This window comes from Sceloporus undulatus, chromosome 6, assembly GCF_019175285.1.
Source record: "Sceloporus undulatus isolate JIND9_A2432 ecotype Alabama chromosome 6, SceUnd_v1.1, whole genome shotgun sequence".
In the NCBI taxonomy this organism is placed as follows: domain Eukaryota; kingdom Metazoa; phylum Chordata; class Lepidosauria; order Squamata; family Phrynosomatidae; genus Sceloporus; species Sceloporus undulatus.
In genome coordinates, this window is record NC_056527.1 from 112,861,871 (window position 1) to 112,879,038 (window position 17,168).

At 42.8% G+C, this 17,168-nt stretch overlaps 2 protein-coding genes and 10 non-coding genes across 12 annotated transcripts; 8 read left to right on the forward strand and 4 right to left on the reverse strand.

The window, feature by feature from the left end:
* Positions 1-40: 40 nt before the first annotated feature.
* LOC121933399 (histone H2A type 2-C-like) lies at positions 41-511 on the reverse strand. Its single transcript, XM_042473076.1, has one exon. It carries the CDS (start codon positions 466-468, stop codon positions 79-81), a length of 390 nt encoding a protein of 129 aa, XP_042329010.1. The 5' UTR covers positions 469-511; the 3' UTR covers positions 41-78.
* A 343-nt stretch (positions 512-854) lies between these two features.
* On the forward strand, positions 855-2,389 carry LOC121933404 (histone H2B 1/2/3/4/6). Its single transcript, XM_042473082.1, has one exon. The coding sequence runs from the start codon at positions 893-895 to the stop codon at positions 1,271-1,273; it is 381 nt and encodes a 126-aa protein (XP_042329016.1). The 5' UTR covers positions 855-892; the 3' UTR covers positions 1,274-2,389.
* Positions 2,006-2,079, forward strand: TRNAI-AAU. The gene has a single exon. It is a non-coding gene; the product is annotated as a tRNA-Ile (tRNA).
* A 1,002-nt stretch (positions 2,390-3,391) lies between the features above and the next one.
* TRNAG-UCC lies at positions 3,392-3,463 on the reverse strand. Its single transcript has one exon. It is a non-coding gene; the product is annotated as a tRNA-Gly (tRNA).
* A 409-nt stretch (positions 3,464-3,872) lies between these two features.
* On the reverse strand, positions 3,873-3,966 carry TRNAI-UAU. Its single transcript has 2 exons — positions 3,929-3,966; positions 3,873-3,908 (listed from the first exon to the last, which is right to left on the reverse strand). It is a non-coding gene; the product is annotated as a tRNA-Ile (tRNA).
* Positions 3,967-6,290: 2,324 nt separating this feature from the next.
* On the reverse strand, positions 6,291-6,373 carry TRNAL-CAG. The gene has a single exon. It is a non-coding gene; the product is annotated as a tRNA-Leu (tRNA).
* A 1,374-nt stretch (positions 6,374-7,747) lies between these two features.
* TRNAS-AGA lies at positions 7,748-7,829 on the forward strand. Its single transcript has one exon. It is a non-coding gene; the product is annotated as a tRNA-Ser (tRNA).
* Positions 7,830-8,482: 653 nt separating this feature from the next.
* Positions 8,483-8,554, forward strand: TRNAD-GUC. Its single transcript has one exon. It is a non-coding gene; the product is annotated as a tRNA-Asp (tRNA).
* A 2,135-nt stretch (positions 8,555-10,689) lies between these two features.
* On the forward strand, positions 10,690-10,763 carry TRNAK-UUU. The gene has a single exon. It is a non-coding gene; the product is annotated as a tRNA-Lys (tRNA).
* Positions 10,764-14,155: 3,392 nt separating this feature from the next.
* On the forward strand, positions 14,156-14,237 carry TRNAL-UAG. Its single transcript has one exon. It is a non-coding gene; the product is annotated as a tRNA-Leu (tRNA).
* Positions 14,238-14,719: 482 nt separating this feature from the next.
* Positions 14,720-14,792, forward strand: TRNAK-CUU. The gene has a single exon. It is a non-coding gene; the product is annotated as a tRNA-Lys (tRNA).
* A 1,571-nt stretch (positions 14,793-16,363) lies between these two features.
* On the forward strand, positions 16,364-16,445 carry TRNAL-AAG. Its single transcript has one exon. It is a non-coding gene; the product is annotated as a tRNA-Leu (tRNA).
* Positions 16,446-17,168: the final 723 nt, after the last annotated feature.

The window sequence follows — 17,168 nt, forward strand, 5'->3', positions numbered from 1 at the left end:
GCTCTTAAAAGAGCCTTTGGGGTTCTTGTGTGTGTGTGTGTGTATATATATATATATATATATGTATATATGGGGCCTCTACTTCCCCTTGGCCTTGTGGCTCTCGGTCTTCTTGGGGAGGAGCACGGCCTGGATGTTGGGCAGCACCCCTCCCTGGGCGATGGTGACTTTGCCCAGCAGCTTGTTGAGCTCCTCGTCGTTGCGGATGGCCAGCTGCAGATGCCTGGGGATGATGCGGGTCTTCTTGTTGTCCCGGGCGGCGTTCCCCGCCAGCTCCAGGATCTCGGCCGTCAGGTACTCCAGGACGGCGGCCAGGTAGACAGGGGCCCCTGCGCCCACCCTCTCGGCGTAGTTGCCCTTCCGCAGCAGGCGGTGCACGCGGCCCACCGGGAACTGCAGCCCGGCCCTGGACGACCTGGTCTTCGCCTTGGCCCTCGCCTTGCCGCCTTGCTTTCCGCGTCCAGACATTCTATTCTTTGCAAAGAAACTCCTACAAACACAACCACTTCAGCCTCCGTAGAATGACTCGAGTGGAAAGGAAATCCTCCCCGTTGCTTTTTATTCACTCCCGCAGCTCGAAATGGCACGTTCTGATTGGCTGCCTTTGTACCTGGAAGTTCGTCTGACCAATAGCAAAGGCGCTCGCTCCTGCCGCCCAATGGGAAGGCCTGGTTTCCTACCACCCAATGCCTATCCCGGTTCTAGGATTCTCTCATTTGCATAATCATCTCGCCGCCCAATAGGAGGCACGCTCGCTTCAGCCATTGGGAAAAGGAGACTCCAACTCCCTAATTTGCATAAGAGCCCTATAAATAAGGAGGGCGCAGAGTCGCGTTTTCAGTCGCTGAGAGTTCTTCGAGGTGAGTGTGTCCTTTGAGGAGTATCTCTAACAATGCCTGAGCCAGCGAAGTCCGCTCCTGCGCCCAAGAAGGGCTCCAAGAAGGCGGTGACCAAGACCCAGAAGAAGGGCGACAAGAAGCGCAAGAAGAGCAGGAAGGAGAGCTACTCCATCTACGTCTACAAGGTGCTGAAGCAGGTCCATCCTGACACCGGCATCTCCTCCAAAGCCATGAGCATCATGAACTCCTTCGTCAATGACATCTTCGAGCGCATCGCTGGAGAAGCCTCTCGCTTGGCCCATTATAACAAGCGCTCCACCATCACCTCCAGGGAGATCCAGACCGCAGTCAGGCTCCTTTTGCCGGGAGAGTTGGCCAAACACGCCGTCTCCGAGGGCACCAAGGCCGTCACCAAGTACACCAGCTCCAAGTAAAAGGGATCCGCTTCCCAAACAGACCCAAAGGCTCTTTTCAGAGCCACCCACCTTTTCAATAAAAGAGCTGAGATTTAGACTTGTATGAACTATGAGGGCAAGCCATTGCTGCTTCTCTAAACTCTGTCCCTGAAACCTGGGACACACATATATATGCCATTGGTATGTGAGGATGTCACATATGTGATGTTGCTTTCAATGTGTAAAGAGATTTTGTAGCATCTTTAAAGAGTTGCATCTAAGGAAGTAGGTTCAAGGGAGGCTACCAAAGCTCATGTTGACAACTTCTTTCTTTCAGTTAGTCTTAAAGGTGCTACAAGATTGCTTCACATGCTGGTTCTACACAGCCATATCTTTCAATAGTGCCTTCAAGTCATAGTGCCAAAACACACACTCCAGAAATAGTTCAGTTTGAGACAGCTTTAAATGCCCTGGCTTAATGCTAAGCAATTCTGGGGACTAGTGTTGTGAGATATTGAGCCTTCTCTGTCAGAGGGCTCTGGGGCCAAATAAACTACAATTCCCAGGATCCCCTAGCACTGAGCCAGGGCAGTTAAAGCGGTCTCCAACTGGCTTGTTTCTGCAGTGTGTTTTAGATCACAGTCGGCGGGATGCGTAGGTTGCGTCCAGAGTTCCGGGTCTGATTCCTTGCATTTGGGCGCCCCCTTGTGTTTGATTTGAGGCTGGAGGGAATATTTCAGATGGAAGGGCTACAGGCAAGGAGCAACGCCTGGCCGGTTAGCTCAGTTGGTTAGAGCGTGGTGCTAATAACGCCAAGGTCGCGGGTTCGATCCCCGTACGGGCCAGTTGTGTTTTTATCCTGCTTTATTGAATTCTAATTTAAATAAAATATTGCATCACCATCATATTATTATTAATATTATTAATTATACTGCTGCTCAAAAATCCACCAAACAATGATACCTTTATTGGACCAACCAAAATGCACAGTTACTTCTTGCAAGCTATCAAAGTCACACTAGCTTCTTCATTACGCAAACAGGAAAAAGAAATGGAAGATGTTAGTCCTAGGCCTGCATTTTCTGTTTCTGGTCTTAGTTCAGATGGTACGGAGGGCTATCTGCAGGCTAGCATTCCCTCCCTTTTTTTGGCCATGCGGTCACTGGTAGATTTTCAAATTGTGCATTTTGGTTGGCCCCATAAAGGTATCATTGTTTGGCTGTTATTAGATTTACTATATGGCCAACACAGCTACCCCTGGATGTGTTTTGGATGTTATTGAGTTTGCTATACGGCCAACACAGCTAACACTGGATGGTTTTGGGATTTCAAGATACTGCATTATAGCTGCAACAAGGGAACCCTAAAGAGTCAGCCCAATGGACTGGGACCTTACTGCAGTATTTGAGGTTTCTAGCTTCAATAAAAGTAAAACGATTTCCCCCCCTAATATTGGGGCTCAACTGGCATGTTTTACCTTCCAGTTTTAATGATGCAAAAAGAAATTCAGTGTTGTCTGCCTGCATATAAAGTGGCCTCACAAAGGATGGAGACATATTGGATTCCAAAGGAAGCCTCTTGTTTGTGTTGCAAATGGATGTCAAATTTCCTGGACTTTGTGAATCTCCCAGTAATCCAGAAGGAGGTTCCAGCCTGCAAGAAATGCCCCTCCATAGCATCAGAGACCAAGACAGCATAATGCAGGGGCCCTTGACTAACACCTTCAACTTTCCCCCCTCCTGTATGGTTTGTGACACTTTGCCTGATGAAGAAGCCAATGGAGCTTCGAAAGCTTGCAACAAGTATACTGTATTGTGCATTTCTGTTTGCCTATAAAGGCATCACCGATGGATTTCTGTTTGCATTTGTTAAATGGCCAACGCAGCCACTACCCCTGCATGTTTTCTGGATGTTATTAGGTTTGCTATATGGCCAACACCCCTGGATGTGTTTTGGATTTCGAGACATTATAGCAGCAACAAGAGAACCCTAAAGAGTCAGACAATACACTGGGACCTTACTATCTGAAGTTCCTAGCTCCAACAGAAGTAAAACATCTTCTTCCCTAGCATTGGGGCTGGATTAAGCAATCAGATTTTAGATTAGAATGTAGGATTAGAAAGACATAAAAAGGGTCGGGGGAAAAATGAGCCCTTTTGCGTTGGCCGGGAATCGAACCCGGGTCAACTGCTTGGAAGGCAGCTATGCTCACCACTATACCACCAACGCAACACACAAGCTGCATTTCCAAAGAGGAACTCATACAGTTTGACAAACCATGGACGTGATGTTCCTGTGCTTCCATAGAACAGCGCCCTCAAGTGTTTGTTTTGAATATTGCAAGATGCTTCCATTTGTGCCAAAGTTCTTCAAACTTTCTTGACCAAACCTATTTCCTCCACAATCGCAAGATAAAAGTAGTAGAGCTGATGAGTAGGATTTCAACAGCCCACCTCCCCTCACCGACACCCAGCTTTTCTATTGAACATGTATTTTTATTTGCCCCAACATCACTATCTGATTCTAAGATGGGGGGAAAGCCCAGAGAATAAACCCTCACCAACAAAGCATCCATGCCTGCAATGGAGGATGTCTAGATTAGCAGCTTGCCTCTGAAGGGTTTGAGGAGCAAAACTAGTGCTCCAGGTGAGGCTCGAACTCACAACCTCGGCATCGCTTTCACTAGTACTGCTGTATAAGTACCGCGCGCTAACCGATTGCGCCACTGGAGCTGTTGCTTGCTCCCCTCCTGCACACTTTCCCTTGTGTGGCTTCATTTCCTTGTGCAAGGCTGAGTTTAGCATCTATACATTTTTAAGGATGTGGGAAGCCTCTTTCCCTTTATTTTGCTACTAGAAGGAAGTCTATTAAGCCAGTGTTAATTTTACTCTGTTTTAACTGAATTATTTTAATTGAGTTTATTTTAATGGTAAAGTTTTAAAAGATCTTGTGTTTGGGCGCCACCTTGTGGTTCATTTTGGAAGTGTTTCCGTTTTGTGAGCCTCTTTGAGCCCCTTTCTGAAAGAAAGGCGGCATAAAAATGAAATAAATAAGTTGTTGTTGTTATTATTATTATTATTTCCTTATATCCTGCCTTTCTCCCAATATAGGGACTCAAGGCAGCATTCTCCCAATATAAAGGATTCAAGTTCAGCAAGCTGCGAAAATTCAGCCGGCAATCTGAGAATTTGTTGTCATTGTGTAAGCTGCTTGTGTACCTGACAACTTTATATCAAATGGGAAGAGGGAGACCTAACACTTTCCTTTGGGTATTACTGTCCCACAAAATAGTGTAAATAGTGTATTTACAGAATAGTGTAAAAATGTGGAATTGGAGGAATTTAAAAAAAATGTTTTGTGCAATCTTTTGAGTCGCACAATGCTCTTTGTCAGGTCAGAGACTTAATCAGAAATAGCAGAAGCACATGCGTCACTGTTGGAAGATTTTTGCATTCTCTTTCCCCCTCCGTAGATAGATATGGAATTCCTGCATGCAAACCTTCCCTCTCTCTTTCTTGCTCTCCCTCATTAAAACTAACCGACTTTGGTCACTCCCCATTTGGGTCTGATAGACATTTTCTCTCACAGTTTTTCATCTGAGCTGTTCCCATCTTCCTTCTCTCTCAAATTTCTTTTGAAAGACGGTGAGATAAATATTTCTTTTCTATCCAAACTATTCACCAGATGGATTAGGATACAGCCTTTATGTAAATATAGATGAAAGTCATTAGTAAATGTTTGTTCTGAACTACAAGCTACCTGTGTGTTTTGTTTTGTTTTTAGCCAGTCTCAGGGCTCCTTCCCACTACGATTTAAAATGATTTTCTGATTGGGTTATATGTGCCTCGTTCTCACTGAAAACAGTTTCTGAACTGACTTTGATCGGTTCCAATCGCAATGAAGCGAGAAACCCTGCTCTTTCTGCTACTCTGCACTGTTTTAAAGCCAGACTCTAACCAACAGGCTTGGTTTTAATATTTTGATATTCTAGATTCTCCAGCACAGCTCTATGGTCAGCTTCTGGCAGAGTTGCACTGAAGGACCTAGAGAGTCCTATTATTATTATTATTATTATTATTATTATTATTATACTTTATTTATATAGCGCTGTGGATTTACACAGTGCTGTACATACAAACAGTAAAGTCGATAAAAACGAAACCTGCCAATGGCGTACATTCTACAAAATACATATAGAACAATAGATAATAATACAAAATAGAATTAGATAAAAATAAGCAGGCAACAAATTAAAAAGCATCAAATATTAAATCAAATGACAGGTTTGTCCTAGAGAAATCTAGGGGGGGGGGATGTCGTAGAGAGAACATATTAATCAAAACTGCAAAATAATCAAAGCCACAAAAGTCAAAGCCACAAATGTGGAGGGCCAACTGTATCGAAGCATCCTTTAATATCCCTATTATCAGTTGAAGAAACTGTCATAGAGAAGCACAGGAGCATCATTTCTACCATGGTTTCTTATCTATATGAGGGGTCATTGGAGCTGGTGACTTCAAGGTATTGCTTCTGAGTTTATGTTACATGTATTTTACATTTTAAAAGGATGTTGAGATGTCAGTCTATGGTTTCTTAGTTATTGCAGAGCACAAGTGTATGCTGAAGGTTGAATGTATTATGGAAGATGATATGTATGCAATTGGAGTAAACTTTTATGGGATGAATAAAAATTAAAATTAAAATTAAAAAAGATATGAAAATGACATATTTTAGAATTACGTGTGCTTTTTTCAAAGAAGAGGCAAAATAAAAGTATAGTAAAACGGCTCTGAAACATAGGGCCAAAACACACTGCAGAGATGATCCAGTTTGAGACCGCTAGGGGAGTCCTGGGAATTGTAGTTTGCCCCAGAGCTCTCTGAGAGAGACTAAATAAATGTCTCACAAAACTACACATCCCAGAATCCCCTAGCATTGAGCCAGGGCAAGTCAAGTCTCAAAGTGGATTATTTCTGCAGTGTGTTTTGGCCCATGCTTTCTTCCACAAACGGAAAGATTGAGGTGAAGAAAGTACATTAGCAAACATGAAAGTTGCTGTCAGGAGTGGGATTCGAACCCACGCCTCCAGAGGAGACTTCGACCTGAACACAGCGCCTTAGACCGCTCGGCCATCCTGACAGTGGCATATAAACGACCTAACAAATTTCAAAGGTTTTCCCCCTCCCTTCTTCTATTTCTTTGTTGTGGTTCAGACCTCAACCTAACCTTTTCTGTGCATCAGGTATTCTTTTAGAGGCATCATTTGAAAGGAAAAACTCAGTTGTTCCCAAACTTTGGTCCTCCAGATGTTTTGGACTCCAACCCCCAGAATTCCTGACTGTTGGCCAAGCTGCCTAGGGCTTCTGGGAGTTGAAGTCCAAAACACCTGGAGGACCAAAGTTTGGAAATCGCTGGCCTGGAATAACACAGGGCTAGCCCCATTGCATGCCATTGGTAGTCTAGTCTTCCCATGTGCTGGTAATACTTGCATAGGATGCTTCTTCCACAGCCTCCATGCAGATGTTTGGGAGCACTGGTGATGACTGTGAAGATGGTGTTCAAGGACCACTGGAACATCTATGAAAGATCTGGAAAGAACTGAATTAGAAAGAATAGAAATCCATTAGATGACACTTTCTGTTTTCTTCTCAAGCAGAATTGCATTAATCTGGAGAGGATGTACTAAAACAAATGACAGTACTTGCCCATAGAGAATCATAAGGGAATACAAGCCCTTAGGGAAGCACAGGGGAATACCTGCCCACAGAGAACGATTGGGGAATACTTGCCCATAGGGAAGCATAGGGAAATACTTGCCTAGAGAAAAACCATACTTGCCCATAGAGACTCATTGGGGTATATTTGCCCATGGAGAATCATAAGGGAACACTTGCCCATAGGGAACAATTGGGGAATACGTGCCCATAGAGAATCATTGGGATATACATTGGGGAATCATTGGGCAGAAATTCCCCAATGATTCCCTATGTGTTTTCCAATCATTCCCTATGGGCAAGTATAGTTTTTCTATGGGCAAGTACTGCCATTTGTTTCAGTACGTCCCAATCTGGAGCTCTGTACCTTTCAGGATCGATCATGGAGGAGTGTGGATTTCACAGACCCTGGGAAAAACCCTTAGTAGTCCTTACCAAAATCTCTGGATGCTCCTCCCATTGGATACAACTGCTATTCTCCCAATGCATTTTGTTGTTGTTGTTGTGGTGGTGGTGGTGGTGGTGGTGTGCCTTCCAGGTCTTTTCAGACTTATAGCCACCGTAAGGCCAACATATCCTGGGTTTTTTTTAGCAAGATTTGTTCAGAGGAGGTTTGCCATGGCCTTCCCCTGAGGCTGAGAGAGTGTGACTCTCCCAAGGTCTCCCAGTGGGTTTAATGGCTGAGTTGGGATGCTATGCTGGCTCCAAAACCCCCTTCCCTCAGCAACCATCTCACAGAAAGATGCTTTCAGGTGTCTGTTTCCATAACAACAGATATTGCAAAAGATTCTGGAACGTGGTAGTCGTGGCCGAGTGGTTAAGGCGATGGACTAGAAATCCATTGGGGTCTCCCCGCGCAGGTTCGAATCCTGCCGACTACGTTTTAGTTGAGAGATCATATAACCCAGTTTATCTATTTTATTTTTTTAAAAAAGACTTCGGATTTCCAACAATGAAAAAGAAGAAGCCCTGGCTCTTAATTAAATCAATAATTCATCTGGAAGAAAGAACAAAAACTCAAAATGCTCACTAAGGTCCTTGGCCTTGGGCAAGTCACACTCTCTCAGCCTCAGAGGAAGGCAATGACAAACCTCCTCTGAACAAATCCTGCCAAGAAAACTCCAGGATAGGTTCAACCTTAGGGTTGCCATAAGTCTGAAAAGACCTGGAAGGCACACAACAACAACAACAACAACAACAAAATGCATTGGGAGGTCTTCCCTTACTGACAGTGGTCCTCAAAGTGTGCCCTTTAAGGCCTTTTGAACTTCAGCTCCCAGAATCCCAGGCTATGGACCAACATGGCTGAGGCTTCTGGGAGTTGAAGTCCAAAGGGCACAGTTTGGGTGCCACTGGTAGATGGGCACCTGACAAAAACATAAGCGATAGAGAAGAATGAGAAACAGATGGGGAAGTCTGGAGATCTTCACAAGGGCCGGATTCCACTATTATTGACAGCCAAACCCCCCCTTCCTTAAAGCCCAGGGCAAATGCATTCTTCACTACCCTTCAGAAGCAGCCCAAACCAAGCAGCTCCTCGTTAGTATAGTGGTAAGTATCCCCGCCTGTCACGCGGGAGACCGGGGTTCGATTCCCCGACGGGGAGGGGCTCTGGCCTTTTTACTTTCAAAGACTAAAATTAGATTGCAAGCATTTTAGAAGAAGCTCTAACAGTCTTTCTCGAAATTGCCTCCTTTTGTCCCTTTCCCTCTTCCTCATATATTGTTCTTTAGATGCACTATGAACACATGCAGATGCCAGCCACTCTTCACTCCCAACATCAAGGACACAGTGATCTCATATCCCTATGTTGTTGTTGTTGTTGTTATTATTATTATTATTCCTATACTATAGTGTACTATAATATACCACTTAGTATTTATGTCATGTAATATTACTGCTTTATTTCTGCTTTATTTATATCATAGTTAAAAAAAAGTAACTCCATCCCAACAAATTATGCCATTTGCAAATTTAATGCTGCCTTTCTTCTCTCAAGTAAAGGAACCATCACAAGTCAAGCATGAAGATAAAGCTTTCAGACAATCTTGCCAGTCAACAGCATATACTGTATATATATATATATATATATACACACATACATACATATCTGAACACACACACTATAATAGTATACTATAATAATTACATTACACTATACTATATTAAAAAAGCAGCAGAAGAGAAAGTAAAATTATATATATATATATATATATGTATGTATTTATATCCCGCCCTTCAGCCCTAATGGCTCTCAGGGCGGCTTACAATTCTTATTTTTAATCAGACAGTTCCCTGCCCTCAGGCTTACAATCTAAAAGACATGACACTAAAGGAGAAGGGAATGGTAGAGGGAAAGGGGATGAGGTCCAGTGGTTCTTCTCTCCCTCTAAGGCCTGGACCAAGGCAGATGGATTGGAGGGAGGGCTCTAATGCATGTGTTCTAACAGGCCAGAATCCGAGCCAAAGCCATGCTCTAGTCCTAAGGACTGGTGCGCAGCTTTGGCACAGCTTCCGGACTCTTAGGATGCACGTATCATTTAAACAGCATACCTCCAAAGTGACCCGAAGCAGCTTTATTTTGGCCTATCTGTATGGACCCTTTAGGGTTCTTCCTGCCTTACTAGGCCTGAGAGTGAGAAATGCAAATAATTAGAGGGAGGAGTGGTTTTGAACATGGACAAAGTCACTTTCCTCCATGTCTTACGAAATTGCAGCCATCTTCTGGAATTATTTGCAGGACAGGTTTTCCAGGTTAGATTATCTGATTTCCAGAGATGCTTGAGGTAAGAGGGCTAAGCTTTAGGAAACTGAACAAGGCTGCATCCTCACTGCAGAAATAAAGCAGTAATATAATAATGGGAGTAATAGGAAGAAGAAAAGGATCTGAGAGCCTTTAGGGCTGAGGAGTGGGGTATAATTAATACCACAAACAAGCAAACAAACAAACACATAGCATGTTTCATTTCCCCCCTGCTTCTATGATATTCATGTCTTTTTATTGTCTCTATGAACATTTCAGCATAGAAAGGAACAGGCACCAATGGGATTATGAATCCAGGGTCTCCTGTTGACTAGACAGGTGCTTTAACCAAGTAAGCCACAGTACTCTCAGTTTTGGGGGGAGAAACTAGAAATTGAAAAGGCATGCAAGCTTGTGAACATAAAAGTCACACTAGAAAGGTGGAGCACAGGAATGAGCAATGGCTACACACTATAGACTCCAAATTTGAAAGGCAAATGCAAAATGTTTGGATTCTTGTCTACTGCACCAGCTCGCTCTCTCTCTCTCTCTCTCTCTCTCTCTCTCTCACACACACACACACACACACACATCTAGTGAGTATGTCCATCACTCATATTTCTGGGCCATTTGCAGTAAACATAAATGCAAACTGAAATAAACACACACACATATGCACACACACACACACACACACCATTTAGCAAAGGCCTGCAGAAATGTGCTCACCTTCTTACAATACTCTGCACATCACCTTGGTGAGTCTAATAAAATTAGTTTGCATCAAATATTTGTTCCCATTGATCAGCTGGAGGGATGTGTGAGTAAACCGATGTTGTTGACTGGCAAGATGGACATTGTCTGAGTGCTTTATCTCCATGCTTGACTTGTGATGGTTCCTTCATTTGAAAGAAGGTAGCATTAAATTTGCAAATGGCATAATTTGTCAGTATTGAGTTAGTTTATATATATATATATACTCAGCATAGCTTCATTAGGCCTGGGTAGCTCAGTTGGGAGAGCATCAGACTTTTAATCTGAGGGTCTAGGGTTCAAGTCCCTGTTCTAGGCGAAGGGGTTTCATATTACAAATTATGTCGGCATAGATACAATCTGCTTTTAGTAGCCAACAGTTATCTTGTGCAAAGATGCACAGTCTAGAACTTGCGCTCTAGCATAGACCATAAACTGCTTTTATTTGGATAAAGGACAGATCTAAAACCAATCATGAAATACTCACATCTGTGTGATTTTTACTGATTTAGGCTGGAGGAGAATACTGCTGTGCTTTGCAATGGACAGACTTTACTTGGCAAGTTTTAGATGCCTGAAGGCTTCAAAACTCTGCACACTGGAGACTTTTCTCTTTCTTTCTTTGATTCTTTCTTTCTTTCTTTTTGCATTCATCCAAAGAGTAAAGCAGGTTGTATCAGGATCACGTGACAAATGTGCCCTTTCCTAGACAAGAAATATCATCTAACCAATCTCACACATGTGATGGTGGTGTGCCTTCAAGTCATTTCTGACTTATGGAAACCCTAAGACAGTGATGGTGAACCTTTTACAGACCGAGTGCCCAAACTGCAACCCATACTCCATTTATTTATTGCAAAGTGCCACGTCCCTCTGGCTTTCTAGTAAGAAACTCTGGCATGTGTGCCCACAGAGAGGGCTCTGAGTGCCACCTCTGGCACACATGCCATAGGTTCGCTGTCACTGCCCTAAGACAAACCTATCTCAGGGTTTTCTTGGCAGAATTTGCTCAGAGGAGCTTTACCTTTGCCTTACTCTGGGGTTGGGAGAGTATGACTTGCCGAGGATCACATGTCCTAGTACCTCCCTCCTCCCTAGACAGACTATTCAAATGGCCTTTGTGTTTATAGATAGTGACCCAGGTTCCAGAATAAATCTGGAGCAGATAACTTCATCTCTGTGTCACCTTCATTGGCTTCCAATTGGTTTCTGGCCTCCAGAGGAACTTTGCTCTGGATTATATCAAACGATTATGTTTCATGTTTTCTTATTAATAAACCTATTTCTTTAATCTAGTCTGTTCTAGATTCTGAACCATTATATTTCATCACGCTAATTTCCTTGGGTTTCTCAGCCAAGATGTTGGTCAGGTATGTGTCGTCTCTATCTCTCTGGATGAGGCGAGATTGTTTGGATGTTGTCAGGAGCTGGCAGACCAAGTGGCCCCAATTAATCATATTGGATTAAATCCAGTTGTGTGAAGCCAACTAGAGGAGACCCATTCAGTCAATGTGATTTTGGTAATTCACCACTTACATTAGTTTTATGGATTGCTTGAGTCTCCCGTACTTGGGACTGACTATTGGATTTAGCCTTCTCACTTTGTAGATCCTGTCTCATCTTGGATGATAAACAGGGTGAGGCCTGGTTAGTACTTGGAGGGGAGACCACCAAGGAAAATCAGGTTAGTGGATGTATTTCTGAAGATGGTAATGACAAACCACCCCTGAGTATTCCCTGCTTAACAAAACCTGTTAAATTCATGGGGTCACCATAAGTCAACAGCTGGCTTACACACACTTTGCAGAATTGCCTTGTTGTTGTGTGCATCCCAGTCATTCCCAATTTACGTTGACCCTATGTTGGGGTTTGCCATTGCCCTTTTCTGAGGCTGAGAGAGAGTGATTTGCCCAAGGTCACCCAGTGGGTTTTCATGGCTGAGCAAGGAATCAGACCCTGGTCTCCAGAATCATAGTCCAATGCTCAAACCATTACACATCTGTGTCACCATGCTGAAGTGAAAACTACATAAAAGTGCTAGGTTAAGTAAATATTGGGGCTATACAGACAGGCCAAAATAAAGCTGCATCGGGTCACTTTGGAGGTATGCTGTTTTAATGACACACACATCTTAAGGGGCCAGAAGCTGCACCAAAGCTATGCTCCAGTCCTTAGGACTGGACCGTTGGCTTTGGTGCCTTTTGGCCTCTTAGGATGCATGCATCATTTAAACAGCATATCTCCAAAGTGACCCAAAGTACTTTATTTTGACCTGTCTGTATAGGCCCATTCCCTTTACTAGCAGTAATGGCAGTGGAAGTAAAAGCATTAGTAGTATCAGGAGTACTTATGTCATTTTCTTGTACCACAGAACACCCAGAGCCCCCCAGCCAGTGTGATCAGTGGCCATGTTGGCTGGAGCATTTGGGGAATTGTGGTCCAAGAAAGTAAATTTCCCATACTCTGAGCAGCAATTATTGCACAACCTGAAACTGCAATTTGGGATGCATAGGCTCTTTTGTGAATCCTGTTCATGGAGGATTTGCACAATCAAATGTAAGTAGAATCCAAAAGAAATACACAGCGAAGGACAATAGTAATGAGCATCCAATTGAAGATCCCAATGAATCAAAATGTGGGAGAAAGGCGGGATAGAAATCCTTGAAATAAATAAGATAAATAAATAATATACCAGAAAACAAGGTCTGCTCATCAAGACAATGGCTGAGATCTGCACTGCAGAAATAATGCAGTTTGACACCACTTTAACTGCCGTCATAGGGAATCCTATGGAAAGAGCCAGTGCACTGGGACCTTGCCATCTGAGGCTTCTGCCTCCAATAAAGATAACGCAATTTTTACTAGTATTGGAATTAATTGACATGCTTTGCCTCTACACCACCCAAAGTATTCCTGATGCAAAACATGAAGACTTCTTGAGAAACTCAGTCTTCTCTAGACTCTGCCTACATAGGAGCCTTGGCTTCACAAAGGAAGGAGACATATTGGCATTCCAAGGAAGCATCTTCTTTGAATTGCAAATGGGCATTAAATTTCCTTCAGTTTGAACAACTCCCAGTGACCAGATGGCCAAAAAAGGGGGAGATGCCAGCCTGGAGTTAGCCCTTGGTACCATCTGAACTGACCAGAATCAGAAAATGCAGGCCTATGGCTAACATCTTCAGTTTCTCTGTTTGCCTATTGAAGAAGCCGGTGCAACTCCAAAAGCTTGCAACATGCAATTGGGCATTTTGTTTGGTATCATTGTTTGGATGTTATTGGATTTGCTATATGGCCAACACAGCTACCTCTAGATGCCATGGCTCAGTGTTATGGATTTCTGGGACAGGTAGTTTTGTTAGCCTTCTCTGTCAAAGGACTCTGGTGCCACAACAAACTACAACTCCCAGGATGTGTCTACACAGGCAAAGCAGTGTCAAAGTGCATTATTTCTGCAGTGCTGGAACTCCCCTTGCAGAGGTATGCTCAGGAGGAGAGGAGGAAGAAATGGGCTGATTTATCTGCCTATGTACCTGGAATAAAGACATTTTGGAAATCTGTTTCATCTGTTCATTCAGTGCATTGCACACTTGTGCCTGATCTTCTGCTATGTATGGAGCATGGAGACCTGGTGGAAAGAAACAAATTATTGCATAAGGTGAAGTCATAACTGAACAGTAGGGAGGCATGGAAAAAGGCAGCACACTGTAAGGTAGTGTGGCCGAGCGGTCTAAGGCGCTGGATTTAGGCTCCAGTCTCTTCGGAGGCGTGGGTTCGAATCCCACCGCTGCCAAAGTGCTCTTTTCCTCCCTTCCATTCCTCCTAAACTATAAGCAAAACACCTTCCTTAACCCTCCATCATCTGCTTGCCATCTTATTAAGGTATGTTTCCCAGTTACTTGTTTTGGTACTTTGGCTTTCCCCTCCTTTAAAATCCTCCTTTTTCTTCTTCTTTTTGACAACCTTTAACCATGAACACAGCTGCCTTTTTGAACACAGACCCCAAGCCAACCCCAATTTTTGTTGTGAGCATTAATTTAGAGTTGCACCATGGCTTTGCATCCTAGGAAGCCTTCTTTGCCCCCCAGTTATCTGAGTATTGCATGGGAAGAATTTAGGAGAGAATTGGCTCCTTCTGCCTCTAAATGGAGGAAGGGAGATATCCTTAGAAGGAGGAGAAAAATACAGGGCAGGATGCAAACAAATGAAGTGGGATCTTCTCTGTGTGTGTTCAATGAAACCTTATAAGAATCAAAGGAGAGGCACTAGCCAGCAGCCCGGCTAGCTCAGTCGGTAGAGCATGAGACTCTTAATCTCAGGGTCGTGGGTTCGAGCCCCACGTTGGGCGCAATTGTTTTCATTTTTAATTTGCAATAATTTGGCTGCAGAAAAAACAACAACAGATAATTGCTGTTGTTTTAGAAGCTAAATTACAGATTGTTTGAGGCTGGCTGCGTTTGTTTTTGTTTCTCAACCAGGGACAAATAGGAAGCCTATATGAAAATGCATTGAAGGAGCCTTGGCTTCACTGTAAATCCAAATGCAAAGTTTTGGCTGCAAAAAGCAATACAAATGAAGGGAACTCATGACTATTTATAGAGCAATTCCCCCCCCCTTTCCCTTTTTAAATATTAAAAATATTTTATTTATTTTTTAAAGACCTAATTTAAATTTAATTTAATATATTTATTTTTTTTAATTTTAAGCCCTTGCCCCACGCTTCATTCCCCACAATATAGAGATAAAATGGTTTAGTCTTGACTAGAGGAATGCTGGACTGATGCCTTCTTGCTAACAGCCATCCCTCCTTCCATCCATTTCATTTCATCTTTTTCCTTTTCCTAACCAAGGCTGCACTGCTTTAATTGTCCTGGATCCATCCTATGGAATCCTGGGATCTGTTGGTTGCCATGGCACCAAAGCCCTCTGACAGAAGGAGCTAAATATCTCACAGCACTGCAAATCCCATAATCCCATAGCAGTTAAAGTGATGCCATTGCTTCTGCAGGGCAGATGCAGCTCAAGTGGGGCTGCTCCATCGCCCTCTTGTGGCTGCCAAGGGGAAAAGGGAGAGGGCTCCTGTGCCTTTAAAGACTGAGTAGGGAACTGAATTTCAGGGTTTGTTGCTTTTGACCTGGTTGCATGACAAGCAACGAAATGGTAAAACAAAAAAGTCTAGGGAAAATAGCAATAGAAAAACACATTAAAAATACATTAAAAGGCCTCTCAATCATAAGTTGAAGTTGACCTGATGGCAAATAAATCAGGCCAAGGCCAATATGGATTTTTGAACTACTTTTGGCTTGTTGTTGTTGTTTGCCTGTGAGTCTATTCCAACTCTAACTTTTGGCATAGTTATTATTATTATGGATTGAAGTGGATGAATTTCCAAAACCAAACCTTCACCAAGTCAGTGTTAGTAAATTGCACATGAAATTATTGCCATGTTAGGAAATGCTGGCTGTGCAAACCTCTCCATATTTACTCACAAGTAGATACCATAGAGTTGAATTAGCTTAACACTAGATCTCTGTGAGTGAGGATTCGGCTTTCATTTTCTTTATTTTGATCAGATATCCTGGTGATATGATAAGTCTGCTCTAAAAAAAAGCTTTGGGAATGGTTGTAATGGTCTCTGAAAGCTAGAGGTGGGTTCTGTGGAGTTGCAGGCCTTCTTTTCCTTTCTTCAGCCAAAAAAGATGCTTAAGTTCCAATTTGGGGGAGAAATAAATGATATAAATGTGTTCGATATAACCCATAAAACTGCATGCCACAATTTATGATCGATGATTTAAACCATGTGCTCCAGGAATTAACCAACCCTTTTCCAATATCATATTTAAATTCAATAGAAAGAGCCCTCCCCTCTTCCTGCAGAGAAAGAGACAGAGACAAAAGTGGAAGCGAAGACACTCATCTGGTAGCGTGGCCGAGCGGTCTAAGGCGCTGGATTAAGGCTCCAGTCTCTTCGGGGGCGTGGGTTCGAATCCCACCGCTGCCAAATAGTTATTTTCGTTTTACTCTTCACACAAAACTTGCTTTTGAAGGCTGAGGGGATGGAATTTCCCAAAAGCCCACTAAGAAAATAATACCAAGTTATTATAGGTTTAATTTTAATTGCTTTTTTCACGTCTAGAGGAAGGAATGGACAAAGCCACTTCTTAAGGCTGCTGCCACAAGTGCAGAATTAATGCAGTCTGGCACCATTTTAACTGGGATTTGTAATTTGTTGTGGCCCCAGAGCAATCTGACAGAGAAGGCTAAAGGTCTCACAAAGCTACAAATGCCATCATCCCGTAGGGTATAAATATCAATAATAATAATAATAATAAACTGAATTAATTTTTTAAATTAATTTTTAATTAATTTTTTTGCAGTGTAGATGCAACTTGTGCATTCCTTGGGTAAGGAACCCCTGTGACTTTCATGGGGGTGGCCATAAATCCATAGACTACTTGAAGGAAAGCACATACAAATACACACAGACAAATATCCATCTGCTTTGTTGTTTTTGTTGTTGTGGTGGTGGTGGTGTGCCATCCACTGAGGCTGAGAGAGTGTGACTTGCCGATGGCCACTCAGTGAATGGGATATGATGACAAATATTCAGGGGTAGTCATGTTGGCCATATAGTAAAGCACAGTAACATCTAAATAACAATAAAATAAACCAATAAAAATAAAATATATAAAAATAATAAATATAATATGAAATATAGATAATA

Coding starts and splice junctions, on each gene's coding strand:
- LOC121933399 (XM_042473076.1), bottom strand. CDS start 468: ATGTCTGGACGCGGAAAGCAAGGCGGCAAGGCGAGGGCCAAGGCGAAG.
- LOC121933404 (XM_042473082.1), top strand. CDS start 893: ATGCCTGAGCCAGCGAAGTCCGCTCCTGCGCCCAAGAAGGGCTCCAAG.